Below are 22224 nucleotides of genomic sequence, written 5' to 3'. Positions count from 1 at the left end.
TATTGATTGTATTAGCCTACTCACGCAATGGCATCAATCATGTCAAGGCCCATTTCGACACAGCAGTGCGCATGATCGGGTCTCGGCTCAGGCAAGCCTGACACGCAGTAGTAGCAGTCTCCCAGCAGTTTGATCCTCAAACAGTAGTGCTCCTGCGCTAGTCTGTCAAACCTAACACAAGTAGAAATATTTTAAAATAAATTCATCAATATTTCAATAGCTTAGTAGACTTTACGACCTTTTAAGATTTTATTCTGTATTTATTATAAGTACATCATTGAAATGTAGGGAGATTGAGAACGAGTTAACCTTGTACTATTCCTCTCCCAATTTTAGATAAGGTCACACATATGCAATTCTCTACTTCACAAAATTTTCAGTTCAAAAATATTTTCACAGAGTAGATTTTTTGATTTGGATGTTTTAAAACCTGAAGGGTTAACTTGATGGGAGGAAGATCCTCTCATGTAAGTAGTCTCTAGACATTCGATTAATGTACAATATCAGTACCTGTACCTATCTACATTAATAATGAATTTCCATCTAGCTGTTAACCCTGTTTTCAATGTCTGCAGTAGCAGAAGTCTTCAGGGTGATTTACAGCATTTAATTAGGATTTTCGTTGAATAATAATTGAATCGGCCTCAGGAGAAAGGGAACATGTCAAATTTTTTAATTTTTTTATGGTTGAAATGAGTTGTTTACTGTGGGATACCATCGATTGGAGTTGAAAGGGAACATGTCAGCATTCTCTTTATACGAGAAACATATATCGTATTTTTGCTGTACTGGAGTGAAAGAGAACTAGTCATGACTCACATTTTCCATTTCAACGCCGAACATTCGAAAATTAGCTGTTTGTCAGTTGTGATTTTTATGCTATTGTTAGGTTACCTTTGATTCACGCGTTGCCTTGAGGTTGGATTGATTTCGGTTGAGGTGTTTATGGTAAAAGTTGAAGAGTGATAATTTATAATACCATCATGAGTAATAGGAAGTTGACAAAAAACTCAATTTTAAGGGGTGAATAAGTGCTTTTACTGGATTAAAATTGTTGTCTCAAAAGAGTTTGCACCCTAATGACAAAAAACAATCTTGAAATTATCAATACTACTTCATCTGTATTCAGTTTTTTCTCTTTCCTAAAAAATTCTGATTTTTGACATGTTCCCTTTCTCTTCAGACCGATTCAATTATAGTATACTAAAAAAAATTCAAACAATAGGTTTAGAAATGAGGAGTTATCCCTAAAACAGTACAAAGTTCCTTTTCTACATGAAGTAATGAATAATTATTATTATACGATTACATTTATAAATTGACTGTGGAGATGAGACAATTGATATTTATTATTGGATAAAATCGATGCGAGAAAATCAATCCTATTAACTTCAATGAAACAAATGGTTTCCTTTCTCACTGAGTTTTAGTTGTTTTCCTCTAAAGCAACATTGAAGAGCACTGTCAGTAGTAATCAACTTTTACCTAAGGCAGCAAGCAGAAACTATAGAAGGTTCTGTAGGTAATCATCTGGATATAATTTCAATCAAACATTTCAGGTGAACCATTTCAATCAGTATGGAATACGCAACTTGTAATAATGTGATATATCTCCTTAATATAGAATTTTTGAATTGTCACAGGTTGAGCAACCTTGACCTTCAAACTTTTTCTCGAATCTTTTTCTCACTCCTTCTTTGGTAGATAAATCGAGAACGTTCAATGTTTTTATACAAAGCTACAATTCATATTAGTTTATTGATGATGTTTCCCATAAACACAACGTAATTTTTTTGAAATTATAATTTAGTTTTATTTATATAGTTTTATAGATTTATAATTAATATCGAGGCACCGAGCTTCGCTTGTTATTTTTATTTATTGATGAACAGAACACAATTCTCTAGAATGATCGTGTTTATATTTCACAGCTGGCTATACGACAGCTTATGAATTTCGGGGATGCGATATTTTGATTTTCCACAGAATCACGCGCTCGCTTTTTAGTATCCACAGACGACGAAAGTCTCAGCTGTTTCAGACAAGGATGAATTATCCTTTTAATGTCGTTCAGCGAGTTTTCCCTAGGATGAGACCTAGTGTAATCGAATTTTGATATAATAAATCTACTATGTTCCAAATTTCGTGAAAATCTTTAGAGCCGTTTTCGAGATCCGTTGAACATAAATAACCAGATATAAAAATATAAACAGATATACAGAAATTGCTCGCTTAATATCATAGGATAATTTAGTTTTGAAACATCTTTTTATAAGTTTTCATGAACATCTCTTTACAAGTTTTGAAAACAATAACTATTTGTTGTATCCTAGACACTGTGTTTCTATGTAAATATGAAAAAACACGCACTTTTTGATAATAAATGAAGAATGAATTTCACTCCTGAGGAAGAGCTTTGGCCAATGGGCCACGAACAGGCTGATGATGCTCCTCCTTAGGAGTAAAATGAATACCTGATTTCTTTTCTTTGATATTTACATAGAGACACAAAGTCAAGATCACTCACAAAGTAATATTATTTACTTACTTACTTACAAAGTAATAAATTTCTATTGTATTTCCCATTATTTTTGGTTTTATTAGACTACTTATGTGACTGATCCAAAAATTGCATGACAGATGTGGTGAATTTGATTTGAAATAGAATCTAAGGAAACCAAATTAATGGTGGTCAGGAGAGCCTTGAATAGACAAATTCAGAAAAAACCTAATGATGGAGGGTACAGTCATAGAGAGGGTCCGTAATTATAGATATCGGGGGACGTGGGTAGAGGAAAGTGGCGATTCGACGGGAGAGATAAGAGTAAGGATTGAGATGGCCAAATCGACATTTGTAAAAATGAAAAATTGTTCACAAGCCGGGACATAAATATAGAACTGAAAATGAGGATGTTACGCTGTTACGTGTTTTCCACTCTCTTGTATGGAATGGGATCATGGACCCTCAAAAAGAGCCATATGGATAAGTTGGAAGCATTTGAGATGTGGTGCTACCGCAGGATGTGGCGGATACCGTGGACGGATAGAGTCACCAACATGCAAGACCTAGGCAAAATGAAGAAACAATGTGAAATTGTTTACACTATAAAAAAGAGAAAACTCCTGTATCTTGGACATCTAATGAGAAGCCACAAATATATAACTCTGCAGAATATAGTTCAAGGAAAAATCAGCGGAAAAAGGAGTGTTGGAAGGCGACGTGTTTCCTGGCTTAAAAATTTGAGGGATTGGTTTGACGGCAGCAGCAAAGACTTGTTTCGAGCGGCAGTGAATAAGATACGGATTGCTGTGCTGATAGCGAACCTCAGATAGGAGACGCACTAGAAGAAGAAGAAGAAGACAACTTATTTCATCGAATTATTCTCCCTGAGAATTCACTTATCAATGATAGCGATTTTCATAATATTGAAGGTAAAAATTGGAGCATTGTAAGAGTTTCCTTGTTACACTTCACAGACATGGATCTCATAATTTTTAAATGTTATTGTCATAGATATATATCAAGCAGTTCATCTGTTACTTCCAGTTAGCTTATATGCATCCATCAATAGGCATGTGATCGATTCATATCTTCAGTATATTCACATCATATTTTGCCTATCTATAGAAGAATGTAAATATTGATTGTTTGCTGTATTCCAACCCTTCATACCCAATTCATTTGAAACTGCTCTAAATTCAATCGTGGTTCCGGTGTTGTAGCCTGCAATAATCGAGCAATGCCTGAATGAATGCAGTGAAATGAATAGTGAGAAGTGTGAGATGCATTCGGGGTACAGTAATACCAACCTGACATTCTCGTGCTTCTGAATGTAGATCTTGTGGAACATGGAGTCCTGCGGCTTCCCTGCAATGTCAGCCTTCATCTCCATGGCAACGTGACGTGGCAACACTGACAGCAGAAGTCGCTCCTTCACAAAACCAAAAACAACAGACATTTTACATAATATGTAATATACATAATATTTTATATAATATAGTGAGGTCCACGTTATAATGACAATGTTTGATTAGCATTGGCGTTGCTATCCTCGTCTATCATATTCAACAAAGCGGATAGCGCTATCTCTTTCTGGCTTCACTCTCTTGCCAGATCGTCTTTTAACAATGTAGCATTCCAATTCAAATTCAAATTTATTTCCACAAAGTAGGTACAAACATTCAATTATAAAACACAAATGCAAATCACCACAATCAATTCAAATAGATAACATTCCTTACTAAAAACTAATAAATTGAACAATAATAGCATTAATACTTCTATTCCTAACTAGTAAGAGTTATAATGCACAATCAAACTGAATGGATTGAGGATTATCATTACATTATTATTTTATTATTCAATTATTATTACATTGGAATTAATAATTAATAAACAAAATATTTCATCTTAATTATGTAAATTCATACTAAAATAAATTAGAAATTTAATTTCTTGCCTAATAAAATATAATTGATTATTTCAAACGGGAACGAACAGTTGTTAATATTACATCAATAAACCTGTATCAGCTAGCGTTTAGAAGGCATTGACAAGATCGGCAACGTTGTTCTCGTATCTTTCTCCACTGCCATTATAACGTGGACCTCACTATAGAAGTAGTCTATTGAACGCTGGATTATTCAATTCAATCTTTTCAGTTTCACTTCAACACAATTCAAATGGAGTATGGAAGTTCATACTCAAGATTTACATAGAATCCTTTCAATGGATATCAACTCAACTTTTTCGTATTCCATTCATTCATTGAATATTTTTCAGTCTTCATAAAAACAAATGGATATCAAAACAAATGGATAACAAAAAACCCTTCAACAAATGGATATCAATACTTATTCAACACAATACACTTCAACACAATTTGAATGAAGTATGGAAGTTCATACTCAAGATTTACATAAAATTCATTCAATGGATATCAACTCAACTTTTTCGTATTCTTCATTGCATATTTCTCAGTCTTCATGGACCCTTCAACAAATGGATATCAATACAATTTTCTCGTATTCTTTCATTGGTTGATTTTTTCTCACAGTTTTCATGAAGCCTTCTATTATTTATTATAGTAGAGTTTTAAATGTATGTTTCTCCAGCTTAATAAACGTGTACTACTACAGTTTGCTGCATTGGAATAGTGTCTGGTTAAAACAAGTATATCTCATCTATGAACCTATCAATAGATGCAATTTCGATTTCCCTATGATATTTACTCATAAGTGCTTTTGGAGTCTCATGCAGTTTTACGGCAGAGCAGATCATCGGAGAGAATCTCTGTGTTAAAAATAGTCATATCCCATAAGAATAATTATTTAAATTTTCTGATGAGGACTACTCTTACTTATCTGGAAATTAAAAATCCAAATACACTTAGATCTTGAATGAAAAAGACTAAGACAATGGTGTAATAACCGAAACCGGTCTTTCTAAGTATCAATAAATATCTGTGGTTTTTTGACAATTTCTTAGTCTTTTTCATTCAATATGAATAATTACCACTTAAATTAAATATCAAACCAATTAAATATAAATTTCTCAACTACACAAAAAACACTTAGATCTACAATTTTTCAGATGAATATTTACTCATATGCCTCGTAGATCGAGTGTACCGCTCATTTTTGAAAAATTTACAGCTTCTTTCTTTGATCGAGAGCTTGCAATACAAAAGTAAATAAAGTGAGAATCTAGGCACAGTGAAATAGACTTAATAGAATCCCATTAGCCTATTGCTATTAGATTAACTGATGTCACCTCCTATCAGTTTTCGATGTACTACACAAATACATTGTTTGTTGAACAAAGTTGTAGGGCTATCTACAACAAACTATCCCTTTAGAAAGAGATAAAAAATTAGAGAAATATTACTGGATCAGACAACTCATTGCAACGAGACGGGTGATGTCTATATTTATTTATTTATTTATTCTATAAAATACTATAATCATAATACAATTATGACATTGGAGGAAAAACTAGGCTGAGCCTGTACTATTTCTCTCCAAAAATTTTGATAAAATGTTAATGTTCTCCAAAAGATAAGGTTATGTAATCACACACTGCTTCGTTACTTGATTTTTGGTCCAGGAGTGATGATTTAAAATTTTGAATTTTGAAGGTTATTGATTTTATACTCTAAATGAATCACAGAATGTATCACAATAATTTGAAAACTTTAGAAATATTGCACTTATTTATGTCTAAATTTAATGTGAACATTGAATCATAAAGTAAGTAAATACTTACAGATCACTTATTTAATCTGTGATTGAATTAAGGTATTTAGAATTCTATTTCCTCCATTTTTAATCTAATTCATCTTAATAATGTCTCCCAACTAATTTTCAATCTTTTACATAATATAGCCTCTTATTTTCTCACCTGTTTTTGGTTTTCGCGCTGCCTGGTGAGCCTGGCTTCAATGCACTGCCTTGTCTCAAGGAATGCCTGGCGCTTGGACTGTTCACTGGGATAGTGAGTCATTGCTCCAGCCAGATTTGTGCTCGCTAGAATCAGGCCCACTGACGCTATCTGCAAAATAACATAGAGATGATTGCCTAAATAGAAATTTGCTTTTGCATAAACAGAAATTTGGACATAGCCTGAAAATGTGTACTGTAATTTTCAAATTTGAAATGTATTCTTCTTTCCACATATTAACATAGAGAGAAGATAGGCTTTCCATTTTTCATTCTCAGATAAATTTTTGCATACAATAATAGTGCCATGTTAATAGTAGTTGGAAGAATACAACCTTCATGAAGGAGCTAGCTAATGGAAGAGTATCCATTTTGCAGGCATCACGACAGCCAATAGGAGTTGAGCAGGAGAAAATTCAGCCAATCACTTGCTAACCAATGAGAGAGCAGCGATTTCGTGGTCAGGACGATAGCCAATAGGAGTTCAGTAACATGATATTCAATGTCACCAAAACGAATATTCTATTATAGATTAAATATTCAGTACCTACAATAACATTGAATGTTCAATGAGGTTCATCATCAGCAAGTAATGCTGATGAACTGCTGTTGAACATGCTTACTTAGAAAAATGTATTATAAATTATACAAGTTCTGTATTGTTCATGTAGATAAAATTCACCTTTTATTAGTATCAAGCTATTAGTCTGGATATTGCCAATTTTGAAAGGTTTTCAAGATTAAGATACAATACAAAATTCAATAAATGGATAATTATTAAAATTATTGAAAATTCAATAAAGCTGAATTATTCAGCTGTGTGTTCTGATAAGCTCTGTGTACAGTAAAGATAAGCAATGAAAATCGAAGTAAATTTCAAAGGATATTCTAGCAGAGTGGGCACTTTAATTTACACTGAACGCTATCTTTAGTAGTTATTTTACTTCTTGCAATCAATTTCTCTCAAAATCCATTGAAGTAGGTTACTTTGAAGTCATTAGAATGAATTTCATGGACTTCGACTAACATTGTCGCAAGTCTCCTATTTCTATTTGGATAAATTCGAATTACGTTTGTTAATTTCAAATTTTGTTTATGAAAAGCAGTCAAGTATATCCAGTAATCTCACGGGTTTACATCCATAAGGAATGTCTAGAACCCCTAACAAAATCGGAAATAATATTTTCCCCTATATGTAATAGATAATGACAACAAAAGTATGTTTGTATGTCAAAGTATGTGAGTATGTCAACAAAAGTATGTTTGTATGTCAAAGTATGTGAGTATGTCAACAAAAGTAGTTTGTATTATAACAGAGAAAAGAAAGCATAATCAAGGAGTAATATACAAACATATTAATGAACAGACTTTACGTATTTTGTGGCATGAGGGACTCATTTCTTGAAACTCAATAGAATTTATCAAATTCCCTTCCATTTCATCACAACACAACTAGTTTCAATTCTTCAAATGTTGTGATAAAATAAAAGGGACATTAGAATAAATTCTATCGACTTCAAGTAACATTGTCTCATGTCTCCTTTTTCCAAGTTTTTTTTACTTGATAACTTTGATTGTGTGTCAATACTTTCAGTATAATTAAAGCGAGGGAATTACTTTGTACAAATAAAGCATTAAGGAAGGTAATTCACGTTCCTATTTCAAACCAGTGACACTCTAAACTTAGAATATTTTGTGCGTGGGTTCATTTCAAACTGATCTGTGGGTAGACGTTTCTGAAGAATCGATTTGTCGGGCTATATCCATCATCGTGGCCTTCATTATCAAGCACTTTTTTCACACTTCTTTTTTTAGAAGATATTATTTTCTCTCGTGCAATAACTGGTGAGAAAGAGGAAAATAGAACTGAAATAACGGAGGGAGTGAGAGTGAGATACAGAGTGATGGAGAAAGAAGGAGAGAAAGAGTGAGTAAGCGGGGTAGAGTGAAAGAGAAGAAGAGAAACAAGAAGCAGAAGAAATGCATTGGTGTGAATATTATAAGATTGCGTTACACGGTTATAACAGTGTGACTATATTGCTGATTTTCCTCGATATTTTCCCTCCTGTCTTTTGGCGCTTTCCTCAATCAGCGAGAAGGACAAAATTTATTTTTGTCCTTCCAGCTTCTCCATCCAATAAATTGAAGATTTCCCTCAGCCTCTCGACTTATTTATTTTGCTCTCTCTCCATTCTGTTTTCCTTTCAAGTCGTTTTTTGTGGTTGTTTGGCTGCTGTTGCCTTAGTTTGCTGTACAACTATTTTCTTGATCTCGTCCTCTTCATATCAGATGTTTTTCTTCTGACAACTTTGACTCCCACTTTGTGCGTTCTTCTCTATTTGGCTCATATTCTCAAACAAATAATCCTTGACTTATTATCCAATTATATTAGGCGAGCAATTTCTGTATATCTATTAATATTTTCATATTTGGTTATTCATGTTCAACGGATCTCGAAAACGACTCTAACGATCTTCACGAAATTTGGAACATAGTAGGTTTATGATAGAAAAATTTGATTGCACTAGGTCTCATCCTTGGGAAAACTCGCTGAACGACACTAAAAGGATAATTCATCCTTGGCTGGAACAGCTGAGACTTTCGTCGTCTGTGGATAATGAAAAAGTGAGTCTGTGGAAAATAAAAATATCGCATCCCCGAAATTCATAAGCTGACATATAGCCAGCTGTAAAATATAAACACGATCATTTTAGAGAATTGTGTTCTCTTTATCAATAGGTAAGAATAACGAGCGAAGCTCGGTGCCCCGATATTATTCTATGATGTTCAACTATTTTCTTGATCTCGTCTTCTTCATATCAGATGTTTTCCTTCTGACAACTTCTACTCTCTTCAAACTCCCACTTTGTGCGTTCTTCTCTATTTGGCTCATCTTTTCAAACAAATAAAATCTTTGACCTATCAGGCTATCAATTAAAAAAGTTGAAACTCTTATGCCAGGCTGCACAAAAGCCTGTTTAATTTTAATCACGATTAAATATTAACAGAAACCGATTAGAGAAGGTTTTTCGGAAAGAAAGCTTCTCTGAGTGGTGCAGGTGGCATTTAATCGCGATTAAAATTTAATAGGCCTTAGTGCAGCCGGGCCTTATACTTTCTTCAACTCCCGCTTTGAGTGTTCTACTCTAATTGAGTAATCTTTTAAAAAAAATAATCTTTGATATATTACTAGGCTTATTGACCGAGCGAAGTGAGGTCTAAGATTCAAGTCGACGGTTTGGCATTTCTCTTAATGTAAATGTTTATATGCTGCGCATTTACGGTGAAACGCGGTAATAGATTTCCATGAAATTTGACAGGTATGTTCCTTTTATAATTGCGCGTCGACGTATATACAAGGAAATTTCGCATTTCAAGGATAATATAAAAGGAAAAAGGAGCCTCCTTCTTAGGCCAATATTAGGGTAAAAATCAGACTATGGAATTATTCATCATAGATCAGCTGTTTAGTGGACTATAATACTACCCGTTCAAAAACATGTTGAAAATGTATATTTCCATCAACGTTAGTAGACAGTTGACTATAATACTACCCGTTCAAAAACATCGAACATCTTGAAAATGTATCTCTCACTCAACGTTGTAGACAGTTGCAGCCAGACCTGATAACAGCGCTCACACCCACATTCCGGGACGACACAAGTCACGGAATGATAGGACAGAAAGCTCTATGTTTATTTAGGATTTTTTCTAGACATTTTAAATTGATAAATTATTTATTAATTTTTGAGAAAACATAACAACAGGTCAATGTAACTTACTGAGCGCGAGGTCTACTGTTCACAGAACTACTAGCTATTGGATGATTTGGAACTTTAATACTGTATTATATCATTTTTCAATATCTTTTCTGACCATGAATCTCATCATACAATCACAGTACATTATTATATTATGTTTATCTTCCTTTCAGCTATATTATTAAGCTAAGTGTTTATGAATTTGGAATCTGTGATTTTTTATTGTTTAGATTGTAAATTGGAGAATAACCACTACCTCCTTTAACAAAGACATTGTGCATTCTGGTGTAGTCAGCACAGTTAGGGGTCCTACAGCAATAAAAATTTGTTTATTCCAGCTGATCTATATCAGGTAGTGTTTTATTGGTGTAGGAGCCCTACCTGTGCTGACGTCACCATCAACCACTTCAATCAATTATTCTTACTTGTATTCTTTCTTCTCTTCAATTTATAATATTCTATATTTATTCCTTATTACATATTATTCTTCTCTTGCGCTGATTATCCAAGTTATCTCTTTTGAACCTCAAGAATGTATATATATATTTTGCCATAAATCACCTTATCCTCTCTCCTCTACTATTTCGACCATCCAATCCCCTCTCTTTCTAATCTATAAATAATTATTCATCCCTTCCCATCATCCTGTTTCTCCTCTGCTCCTTGGAGATTATGAGAAAATTCAAAACTTTCAGAGGAGACTATCGGAGAGAAGAGAACTCGGACGTGTCTTAACACCATCAAATCTAATCCTGTCTCTCTCTCTTTTGTTAGTCTTTCTTCTTTATTTTTCATTTTTGAGTGCTTCAGCTCCTTTTCCCCTTGACGCGGCGGTGACTTGAATGTCTCAGGAGAATTTATATTATCAGCATCGTCGTCATGAATATAATGGCGATCATCATCAATATATTCATCAAAGTTGAAGACTTCAGAGCCCCTGGATAAGATTCTCATCACAGCCTTATATATTTTTAACACTCACCTACTTTGCTTCAAGATAAAAAGTGATATTCGTTCCACTCATTCGTCTCACTCTTCTCCTTCTTCTTCTTCTTCTTCCTCTCATTCTCTTTTTCTCCATCTCGACCTTCATTCGATCTCCTTCTTGTCTTCCTCATCATTTTGCTCCATATCGTTTCAACGCTCCTTCTTCTCCTTCTATTTTTCTAGCTCCTTTCTTTTCTTTTGCCCTATTTCCTCTCTCATTTCCCTCCTATATTTTGCAATACTTTTCCCCTCATCACATTCTTATCCTCTTTAAATACTCTTGAATTTCTCTCGCTTCCTTCTCTATTTCTTTCAAATTTCCCTTCTTTCTCTTCCTATTCTTCTTGTCATCATTGTTGTTATCATTCTTCCTCTTCTTCTTCTTCTTCTTCTTCTTCTTCTTCTTTTTCTTCTCCTTCTTCTTCTTCTCCTTCTTCTCTTCTTCTTCTTCTTCTTCTTCTTCTTCTTCTTCTTCTTCTTCTTCTTCTTCTTCTTCTTCTTCTTCTCCTTCTTCTTCTTTTCCTTCTTCTTCTTCTATCTTCTTCTATCTATTCATATCGTTCCACTCTAATAATGATTAATCGTCTCTTATTTATTTATTTATACAATATGACAATCTCCACTGAGTCTCTCTCCCTCATTTTTCCTTCATTTCCCTCTTTTTCACCTCTCAAACTCCCTTCTCCTTTTTCCAGTATTCTTCTTATCAATTCTCTAGACTCTCTCCCTCATTCATATCTCTCTCCCTGATTCGTCACATTTTATATTTGTCTTACACCAATACATCCTTCTACTCTTATTTCTAATGAAAAAGCCACTCATATTCCTTTGCATCTAATTAATTTCTTCTTCTCCTCCATTTATCTTGTCTCCTTCTTCACGATTGAATATCTTCATCTCCTCTATTTCTTCCTCCATGATCTCATTGTTTTCCATTTCTTTTTATCATCTGACTTTATCTGCTGCTGCTCTTTCCTCATCCTTTCTCTTCTATTCCTTGTTCTTCAACTCATCTATAATTAAGTCCTAAAGTAGATATAATCGATCTCTGGTGAAAGACCGCATCAGTAGTCAAGCCACCACAAATCTCACTCTTTATTACATCGTAAACTTGCAATGAGAATTGTTTATGGTCGTCTTGTCGTTACAAACTAGCACACATCATGAGTGCATGTGACAGCTCGACTATGGAATCTCATTTGTAAACTAATTCAAAATAGGAATAAGTACGTTTGAAATATGCCTAATTTTTTAAATGCTAGACATTATATCGAAACGGTAGTTGTTTTTGAGAACAAATATGAGAAGCATTTTTATAATGATAAAATTATAAGAGTTGAAAATAGGATTTAGAAAAGGATTGGTGACCAGCTGTTTTATAGTCACAACAACAGCCAATAAATGTGAAGTAACATTCAGCCAATCACGAGCTGATCTATGAGAGAGCAGTGGTTTATAGTCAAGACAACAGCCAATAGGATTCGAGTAACAGAAACTTCAGCCAATCACGAGCTAACCAATGAGTGAGCAGTGGTTTATAGTCAAGACAACAGCTAATGTGATTTGAGTAACAGAAATTTCAGCCAATCACGAGCTGACCAATGAGAGGCGAGCAGCGGTTTGTAGTCATGACATCAGCCAGTAGGTGTTGAGTGAGGAGAAATATTATCAAGAGCTAAGCAATGAGCAAGAACAAATCAATCACGAGCTAAACAATGAAAAACAAGAATCATATTGAAAATAATACTAAGAATACAATGTATTCAAGTATTCTCTATGTCATAAAGATACACAACATCTTGTAGAATGAAAAGCAATAGGTAATATCATTTATTGTCATACGATTTGTCCTTGAGATAGCATAGAGTAACTGACTGGAGTATATTGAGTAGTTCTATGGTACAGTAACTATATAACCAGTCTATAGTAGGTTATCTTTGATGGTAGTTGATATATCGATGGAGAAAGTTGACTTTACTGTATAATCTTTTCCCACAAGAAAAGATTGATGGGGCTAATTTTAAAAAAATATGAAGAAAGTGGATGCTTTATTCTTAAGCTCCCATAAACACAAACACAATTTTTTCAGGAATTTGATCCATAAAGCCCAAAAATAAATACTCGACAATGGTATCAATAATTTCACCACGGCCTGCTTGATCGTGTGAAAAACGCTCCCGGCCTGATCAGCTATAGTGAAACCCACCTAAAACGGTCAGTATTTCTTATGCACAACACCGATGCTCCTCATGCAACTTATACTGACATTATGTACTGAATCTCACTATATGCCATATCGATATCGCTTTTTGCAAATGTTTAAAGATAAACAAAAGCTGCATTTTGCACTCAGTCATCCTGTTTATTTTAGCAGTGGAATGCGTTTCAACTGTCAAAGTTGAAATTCGCCCAAAAACCCTTCATTGGTAAACCGCATGTTTGTCCCAATTGTGTTCAATCTCTTTATGATTATTAATTTGAGTTATTATTTGGCCATTTTGTTTTGATTGCGATAACAGCTCGGTGTTTACTCAAAAATAAATATTGTTTCAACTTGTTTTGGATCCAACAGTATTGAAATCCCTTTGAATTGGAAAGGGGATAGAATTATTAAACTATAGTGAGGTCCACGTTATAATGGCAGTGGAGAAAGATAGGAAACAACTTTGCCGATCCTCTGTCTTGCCTTCTATAGACGGTGATAAAGGTTTTTTTATGTAATATCATAGAGAAACAATAGCATAAGTAGATATCCCATGGTATAGGGCGTTTATGTTGCAACTTTTACTGTTATCTTAAGCCAATTACTGTTGAATATTGTTTACCGTTTTGTTGGGGTGAGAGTGTTTGAACGGCACAATATGAGAGACTACCAGTGTCATACAGCTTCACGGGAAAGAATTACATGAGATATTGGCTTGAGATATCAGTAAAAGTTACGACATAAACGCCCTATACCATGGGATATCTACTTATGCTATTGTTTCTCTATGGTAATATTAACTGCCCATTCTCGTTTAAAATAATCAATTATATTTTATGAAGTAAAAAATCATATTTTTCAATAATTTCATAATGCATTCTCATAATTAAGATGGATTATTTTGTTTATTAATCAATTATTCCACATTGCTGAAAGACGATCTAGCAACAGAGCAGAGCGAGAAATAGATAGCGCTATCAGCTTTGTTGAATGATGGACAAGGATAGCAATACCATTGCTAATCAAACACTGCCATTATAATGTGGACCTCACTAAGGTGCGTACAGACTTTCGCTCTGCTCCGCAATCGAACGTCACTCGAGCAGATCGATTGATGATCGACCGGGGAGCAAGAGTGGAACGCGAGAAGAGCTAACATCTCCCGTAACGTTCATGATCGGAGCGATTGCGGAGCGAGTGCGGAGCGTGCGCGGAGCGTGTTGGAGGCGCGTATATCTGTACGCACCTTTATATGTTCATCCTATAAAGGCGGCAGCGACGAGGAATCGCTTGATTAGCAAATATTCAATGGGTGTCATTGGTTTTCAAATGTTTTTCCAAAAGATAAAATAAGTATTAATGCTAGAGAAAATACTCTTCTTGTTGTTCCACAGATAAAAGACTGCAGAATATTGCACTCTTGAAATTTGATGAAAATTGGACCAAACTCAATTTCCACATCAAAGAATTTTGAGGATGAGTTTTTGAAATTTCTGGCTGTAATAAATATTCAATGACTATAGATAGTTTTAGAACTCTCTTTCAGTAGAGTAGTATGTGATTTCATGTCCAATAGATTAGAATGAGAATTAAGGCTAGAGAAATACTCCTTTTGTTCTCTAATGTATAACTATTACACTCTTAAAATTTGATTCGGACCAAACTCACTTTGACTGTGTTCCTCACAGAAATCACATTTCCCATCTCCTTTCTCTGAAAAACCCATCACACATCGCAAGCTACTTGTCGAATTACTTTGACCCAAAATGTTCGGGCCTCTTTGACCTGAAAGATGTGGTTAACCTCTTGATCATCAGTTGCTCCTCTCTCCTTATAAAGTGGAAAGAAAATTAGCGGGCAGCCACATCAAAGAATTTTGAGGATGAGTTTTTGTCATTTATGGTAACTTCTGTACTTCTGATGAACTTTCCAATTCATATCAGAGCTGCAGGGTATTAAATTACACTGCTCAATTTATTCGTCATATTGATTTATACTCTAACTACCAGACAATAAAGTTCGATAAATTTGTAAAATCAGTATTGCTAACCTCATTCCAGTCATGTAGATGCGCCGTGCAAGCCAGCTGTAGTGTTGCCAATAGCACTCCGGCGAGCAGCGCTTCCCTGAGGCGAACTGGCAACAGCGCATAGGTGATGTAGACGAAGAAGACAGCTGTCCAGAGGGGAGGACCCATTCGACCCACGGCCAGGGCTAATTGCAGGGAGGCGAATGTGCCCACCACTACATAGCTTGCTGCCAAGAGGTAGATCTCGTTCAACGCTGGTCGCATTAGTACAGCTACCAGACCTGGAAACAGAATGGAGGTCAAGATTTGTTGGAAAAAAATTGAATTCAAGTTCTATTTTCTATTGTTGGAGAGAAAATTGTAAGGATGACAGACTTTAGAAACCATAGACAAGCAGCGTAGTTACGCAATTGTGAAACCACCACCCCATAGCTCGCTACGAAAAAAATAGATCTCGTTTTGCCGGTTGCATTAGCATGGCTACCAGACCTAGAAACAGGATAGGGGTGGAGATTGGTTGGAAAAAATAAATATTTAAGTCTCATCTAATATTGTTGAAGAGAAAATTGTAAGGAAAACAGACCAAAGAAACCAGACACAAGCAGTGTTGTTACACAATTTAATACACAATCGTATAGGCCTACATCTAATATTGTTGAAGAGAGAATATTGTAAGGAAGTTGGACTATCGAAAACACAGACGAGCAGTGTTTGTGAAACAACAGACAAGCAATTCGGTTTTGGGAAACGATTCCGTGGTCGCGCTGATTGGCTATTGATAAGATAAGTAGTTTATTGCGTCTGCTACTCCCGTTGTAATGGTGACCACTTGAAGAGCCGAACTCCTCGAAGTACTATTCATGAGTTTGAATCGCTTCCCGGTAGTTCGAAACCCACTTAACCTTCTGGCAGTCGCGCTGTTGTAGAAAGTACAACAGTGTCAGTTTTTTTGCTGCACAAAACTATTGGATGGGGTGGTGTTAGTGAATGAGTCACTTATGCATTCCTAAACTTTCTCCCCATCACTCCTCTGGGTTGCAGTATCAACCGAGCAATGATTCAGTCTTTAGGTGCCATTTAGTCGTGACAGTGCATAAGTCGCACTGTGCATAAGATAGAGAAAGACTGTATACGGGGACTGTAAACGAACCAATAACACAGAATTGATGGCTTTGCTTGATGTACCTTATTGGGCTATAAAATGGTAATCATCCAAATGCTCATAGGCGTAGAATAATCCAAGAAGATGGAAAAAGTAATTACACATTAAACAGTTTGACAGTATACAGAGTACATAACACTCTTAGAAAATTGAATGTTGTAAAAAGTACAACACGCGACTGCTCGTGTGATTGAGCAGGGCGCGACTACCGAAAGGTTAAAGCTTCAGGTCTATTGATATCTCATGATAATCCGTCTCATTACCCACTCACAAGGCTGTAGCTTATGTGGGCAGCATCCTCAACAAAAAGCAGACAATGAATTAATCTCTAGGCAGACGATGAGTTCTATCTGTGATAGAAACTCGATTTATTCTCGGTTTATTTTTGTGGATAGAATAAACTGAATATACGAGTAATTGATTACCAATAAACATAAACATTATAGGGAAGGTTGTTTCAAACAACTCATTGATCATTTCAATTTTTTTCAAACAATATTTTACCATTAGGGGTTAACTGATCAATATAACTGAATTAAATAAATAAAATAAATGAATGTTTATTTCCCCCAAAAACTAAAACTATAACTACAAAATTAAACAAAATATTAGATAAATTACAATTACATACAATAGTTAGTTACAAAAATTCTTATAATGTGTCCTCTACTTGTTTAGTTTTCTCTGTGTGGAAATTGACCTACTCCACTATGGCGTACCATGTTCTAGAGTAGGTTTTGTTTGTTTTTTTGTGCGTATTATTAATAAGTTGGTGTTTAGTAAGTCATTAGGTGATTAGTTGTTGTTTGAAATAATGTTTTCTATGTTCTGTCTTCCTTTGCTCATCAACCAATTATGTACTATTGTTTTGAACTTTCTCTTTTGAAATTAACTCTCGAATAATCAATTCAACTTTCTGTTTCTTGTGAAATAAGGTTTATAATAGATGGAAATGAGTAGATATTGAACAAGATTTCTGTACTATTTTAGGTTTACTGATCAGTCAAACTGAGTAAACTCTCAAATGATGATTCTAGCCACCTTTTGAATCGTGAAATAAGTTTTATGATGGATGAAAATGAGCTGATACGTTACAGTTTAGTAATTTCATACACAAGATCAGCTCTTGTACAGTGTAGGCTACGGTAGCTCTTTAAGTCCTTATACTTCAATACTAGCAAGAAAAAGACAAACTGAGCATCGAAAATCCTGTTTCAACAATGCCATACCAAACTTTCTCACAAATTCCCCTAAACATTCCCTAAACACTCTTCTAATTGCCTCAGATCCCATTCTCTTCAACACAAATGAGAATGCCCCACTAATGACTCACTTTTCTTCTCCCACAGGAGTAAGTTGTGATGAGGAAGGGGCATCTGAGGTAGCCGAGCTATTATCATCATCTCTCCCACCGGGAAAACCTTTCAAATTGGGCCAAATTTCCCCCTCCCACTGATCTGTAGTCCACCAGCCATTGGGGGTTGCGGTGAGAGGATCACGATCTGATGGATCAGGGGGGGGGGTTTCAGGAACAGATTGTGGGAGGGCTGTAAGGGATAAAAGGGGTATTGTAACCGTAGGGCTGGAAGGGAACACGGAAGCAGACCACCTGTTGCGTTCACCTAAACAGATTGGGACCTAATTCCGAATCCCACGGTGGTGTGGCGAGGGCTAGGCATCAGCTGAACATCATGATAACAATCTCCACTCGACTGCTACTTTCTCTTGAAATCTCTCCCTTTTCCACACATGCTTTGTCTACACACTTTCTTAAGTGGAAGCGTAACGTTTTTTACTTTTGAAACATTTTTCTCACATTCACTACCAAATAGTAAATGATAATATGCTAACTTTTCTAATATCAAATTTTATTCACTAGAGATTCATACAAAATATTAACAAAAGTATAACACGACAAGTTACAAGCGAACAAGATACTACTTACAAAAAGACCAATCTGCTTCACTGAGAATATATTTTCTGAGAATGGAAATATTTTCAATTAATAAATTAATCTATCATTTATTGGGAGTATATATTCCTATATATTTTATGAGAATGAAATTGGTTAAGATGGAAAAACTCTCCATCTGGCATGGTTTGGAGAATGATTCTCAGATAAGCACTAGGAGTGTAGGTTATTGATGGAACGGTTAATGATGAGAGCCCTTCAAAGAATTAGTTTCCAAGATCATACTCCATGGATGAACTCGCAGTACTAGCACAGATCAGTTTAGTTGATACATTTTTGTTCAGACTATGATATTAGGTGTGCTCTAACTAATTTATATATTATTCACCATCAAGTTTTCTAATCGGTTTCCAGAACTTATCACAGTAACTTATTGTTGAGAAGAATATACACTTATAGTGGGGTATACTCTTCCAAGAAAGACATATTGGTGCTACATAGAGAAGATACATCAAAAACATAAATAACCCACTAGCTCTGCTACTGTAGCTTGATCAATATTGCATATTTTGCACTTATGCATCATATTCGTTAAGCAGGTTTCAAACAGCTCACTTTCTTCCACAGGAGAGAAAAATACTTGTATTGATAAGATGGAGAGTCTCAAAAACAAACTATTATCTAGTTGCTTTGGAGAAGCATTGGCACACAAAATCCATGATTCGGAATGCTCATTATAGAAGAGGAGTATAGAACTATGTAGAGTTTTCATAAGTTATTCCCAATGGAGTAAATTCATATGGTTTCATGTTTCTGGTCAAGTCATTCTTGGTATCTTAATAATATCAATTTAACGGATGTTTCAAAAAGGACGCACATCGATGTTTGAGGGAATATATTTTCTGTTTAGGGAATATTTTGTTCCCCCAAATAACAGTTGGCACTACCGTACTCATTGTTTAACCGGCATGCACCATTTTACATTTACTAGTGCTTGTTAGTATTCATTTGTAATCTGTAGTGTCTGTGTATGTTCAACTATGGTTTTTTCAAAGGATAAAAGTTTGTTTATTATTGAAAGTATCGTAGGGCCTTTATTTTTTGACAAATCTGTAGATGGTGTTGTATATCGCAACATTATTGAAAAATTTATAGATTTGTTAGAATTAGACGATCGAGATTGTTGGTTTCAGCAGGATAATGCAACATGCCATACTTCTGCTGAAACGATGAATATGTTACGAGAATTTTTTGAGCATCATGTGATATCAAAAGGATTGTGGCCGCCAAGATCCCCAGATCTTACTGCAGCTGACTTTTTTCTTTGGGGAATTTAAAAAGTAAGGTTTTCAATAACAATCCTCATACACTTGACGAATTGAAGGCTAATATTGAAAGTGAGATTAAAATCATTTCTGAGCAAACACTACGAAAAGTGGCTGCAAATGTTATGAAACGTGTTCGAACCTGCATTACTAGTGGAGGAAGCCATTTGAACATTTATTGTGAAGTTTTAAAGGTAATTTGAATATAATAATTTCATACAGCATAACTTATAATTACTTTAATAACTTAATGTAATAAATTGACATTCTCAAACTTCCATGTGCGTCCTTTTTGAAACACTCGTTATAATTCGCACCGAATTGTTGAAGAGCATTTAACATTCTTACTCTTTTTGTACACTCGGCAATGATAATATAAACTCTAGATGAGAGATAAGTTCAAAAATGGGATGGAGTATTATTTACTGCCGTAAAGCATTCGTTGCAAAATACATAATAATCTATTTTGTTGTGTGTGGATTTAGAGAAGAGATAACTTCTAGAATTGGATAGAATAATTTATTGTCGTAGAAACACTCAGAGCTACAAACATAGTAATTATATTTGTTGTTTATGGATGGACCAATTTCTTAATAAATCATAATCAAATTCACTCACTGAATGTAATTCAAATCAGTTCCAATCGACATTTCTCAATGGAAAATCTATGCTTTCCGAAAAGTTTCATCATAAACAATAATTCTATCAATTCATTTTTGCAATTTAGCTGATTGAAAAAATTTCCATCGTACACAATAGGCTAATTTTTGATAAAATTGAATTTCGCAATTTAGCTGGAACTCACCGGAATATGTGATGAGACATGCGATTGCGGCTAGGAGGGGGGCGTTCGCGAGAAGGGAGGCAGGTGACTGTGAAGGGGGTGACAGCCCCCCCACCAGCTGCCAACCCCCCAGAAGCGAAGCAAGCGCTGCCAGGAGACCTAACAGGTGTGTCAGGTGACTTTGGTTAGTACGCAGAAAGTAACGCTGGTACAGCATTTCCACCTGTGGTAAACAGAGAAAATAGAGGTTTATAAAAAATGGGTCATTATAAAAACTCATACTTATTCACAACCATTGATCCAGGATGCCTAAGTGTAGTTTCGGTTATTAAATCATTAGCAATCTCTAGTAGAATATCAACAACTTCCCCTCATTCAAATAATTTTGACTGACTAACCAAATGACTGGCTCTGGCTTTCATTCAAGTACAAAACAATTATCTTTTCCTACAGTTACCTTGAAAAGTGGCCATTGCTGCACTGATTACAGAACGCAAAGAATCACTTTTCCGCTCTAGTGCGGGAAAAATTTTTTCTGCACTCCAGATTTGCAACATGGCAACGCAAAATACTTAGTAGGTTATATGGAGCAACAGTGCAGCAAAATCAAAATGAAGTAGGTAACAGTGACTGTGGTATAGTGAGCAGAGGTGCACGTCATAATAATAACGAAGGACAACGAGGACAGCGACAGCACACATGCCACCACATTCAGCACACAGCCGCCTCTTCATTCAAACACTACTACATTATTCAATTTGACAATAAATTAAGGTTTTTATTAATAATAAAATTACACAGAAAAACATTTGATGGATTTCAGGCAATTTTACCCATAATTACCCACTTTTCATATTCAATGGTAACTGTAGGAAAAATTTAATGTGAAATACGTGCGCAAAGTTCCTCTGCTGCACTCAACAAACCATTCCGCCCTCGCCTACGGCTCGGGCGTAAACGTTTCTTTCGGTGCAGCAAACTGTCACTTTGCTCACTAGTTGCACAAATAACTATTTCACAGACTGGAGCGCTTTCGAGTTGCATTAACTCATTGTAGATTGTAGACTGTGAAAGAAGAGGAAAATCAAGTGTTTATGCATTTGCCACGTTTCACGTTTCCAGTAGATGAGTATAGTCACTCGAGTGAGTATACTATACTCGATGAGTATAGTAGATGAGTGAAGTGACTATAATATTACCATAGATAAACAATAGCGTGAGTATACTTTTGTATACGCTATTGTTTCTCTATGATATTACATACCTATACTCAGATAGTAAAGAATGTATCACATTACATTCTATACTTCTCTAGACGTAATACGGTAACTAGCGGTGCTAAATGCATGTACAGTACATCCCATTGTAATCGTAAAATGAAGGCATATAGGCCTAAGTCACTTGTTCAAGAGAGAGTGAATTTGATTATACTAAAAAATGTAGGCCTCGTACATAGGCACTATACAGGGTTAAAATTTATCAAGACTGGTCGAAGAATAACAAAGAAATTAATTCTTTTACTACTGCATACATGACGACTTTTCACCATTTAAACATCAATATTAAATTTTCAATTCCAATTGTAGTTAAGATAATAATAATAATAATATTGAGTGACCTGGC

The 22224-nt window shown here is 35.1% G+C and overlaps 1 protein-coding gene across 1 annotated transcript in view; it reads right to left on the bottom strand.

Annotated features, from left to right (window-relative positions):
• The window catches only part of LOC111044161 (adenylate cyclase type 6), a gene marked incomplete in the record, with an annotated part of 477477 nt that overhangs the window by 41730 nt on the left and 413523 nt on the right, over positions 1-22224 (bottom strand). Inside the window, 5 exon segments of the mRNA XM_039424881.1 lie at positions 25-220; positions 3740-3932; positions 6401-6550; positions 15440-15699; positions 20623-20824. Of these exon segments, the coding sequence (XP_039280815.1) occupies positions 25-220; positions 3740-3932; positions 6401-6550; positions 15440-15699; positions 20623-20824 (1001 nt within the window).

Source organism: Nilaparvata lugens, chromosome 3, assembly GCF_014356525.2.
Source record: "Nilaparvata lugens isolate BPH chromosome 3, ASM1435652v1, whole genome shotgun sequence".
In the NCBI taxonomy this organism is placed as follows: domain Eukaryota; kingdom Metazoa; phylum Arthropoda; class Insecta; order Hemiptera; family Delphacidae; genus Nilaparvata; species Nilaparvata lugens.
The sequence above is the reverse complement of the archived record's forward strand: the minus strand, read 5'-3'. Positions and strand labels throughout refer to the sequence as shown.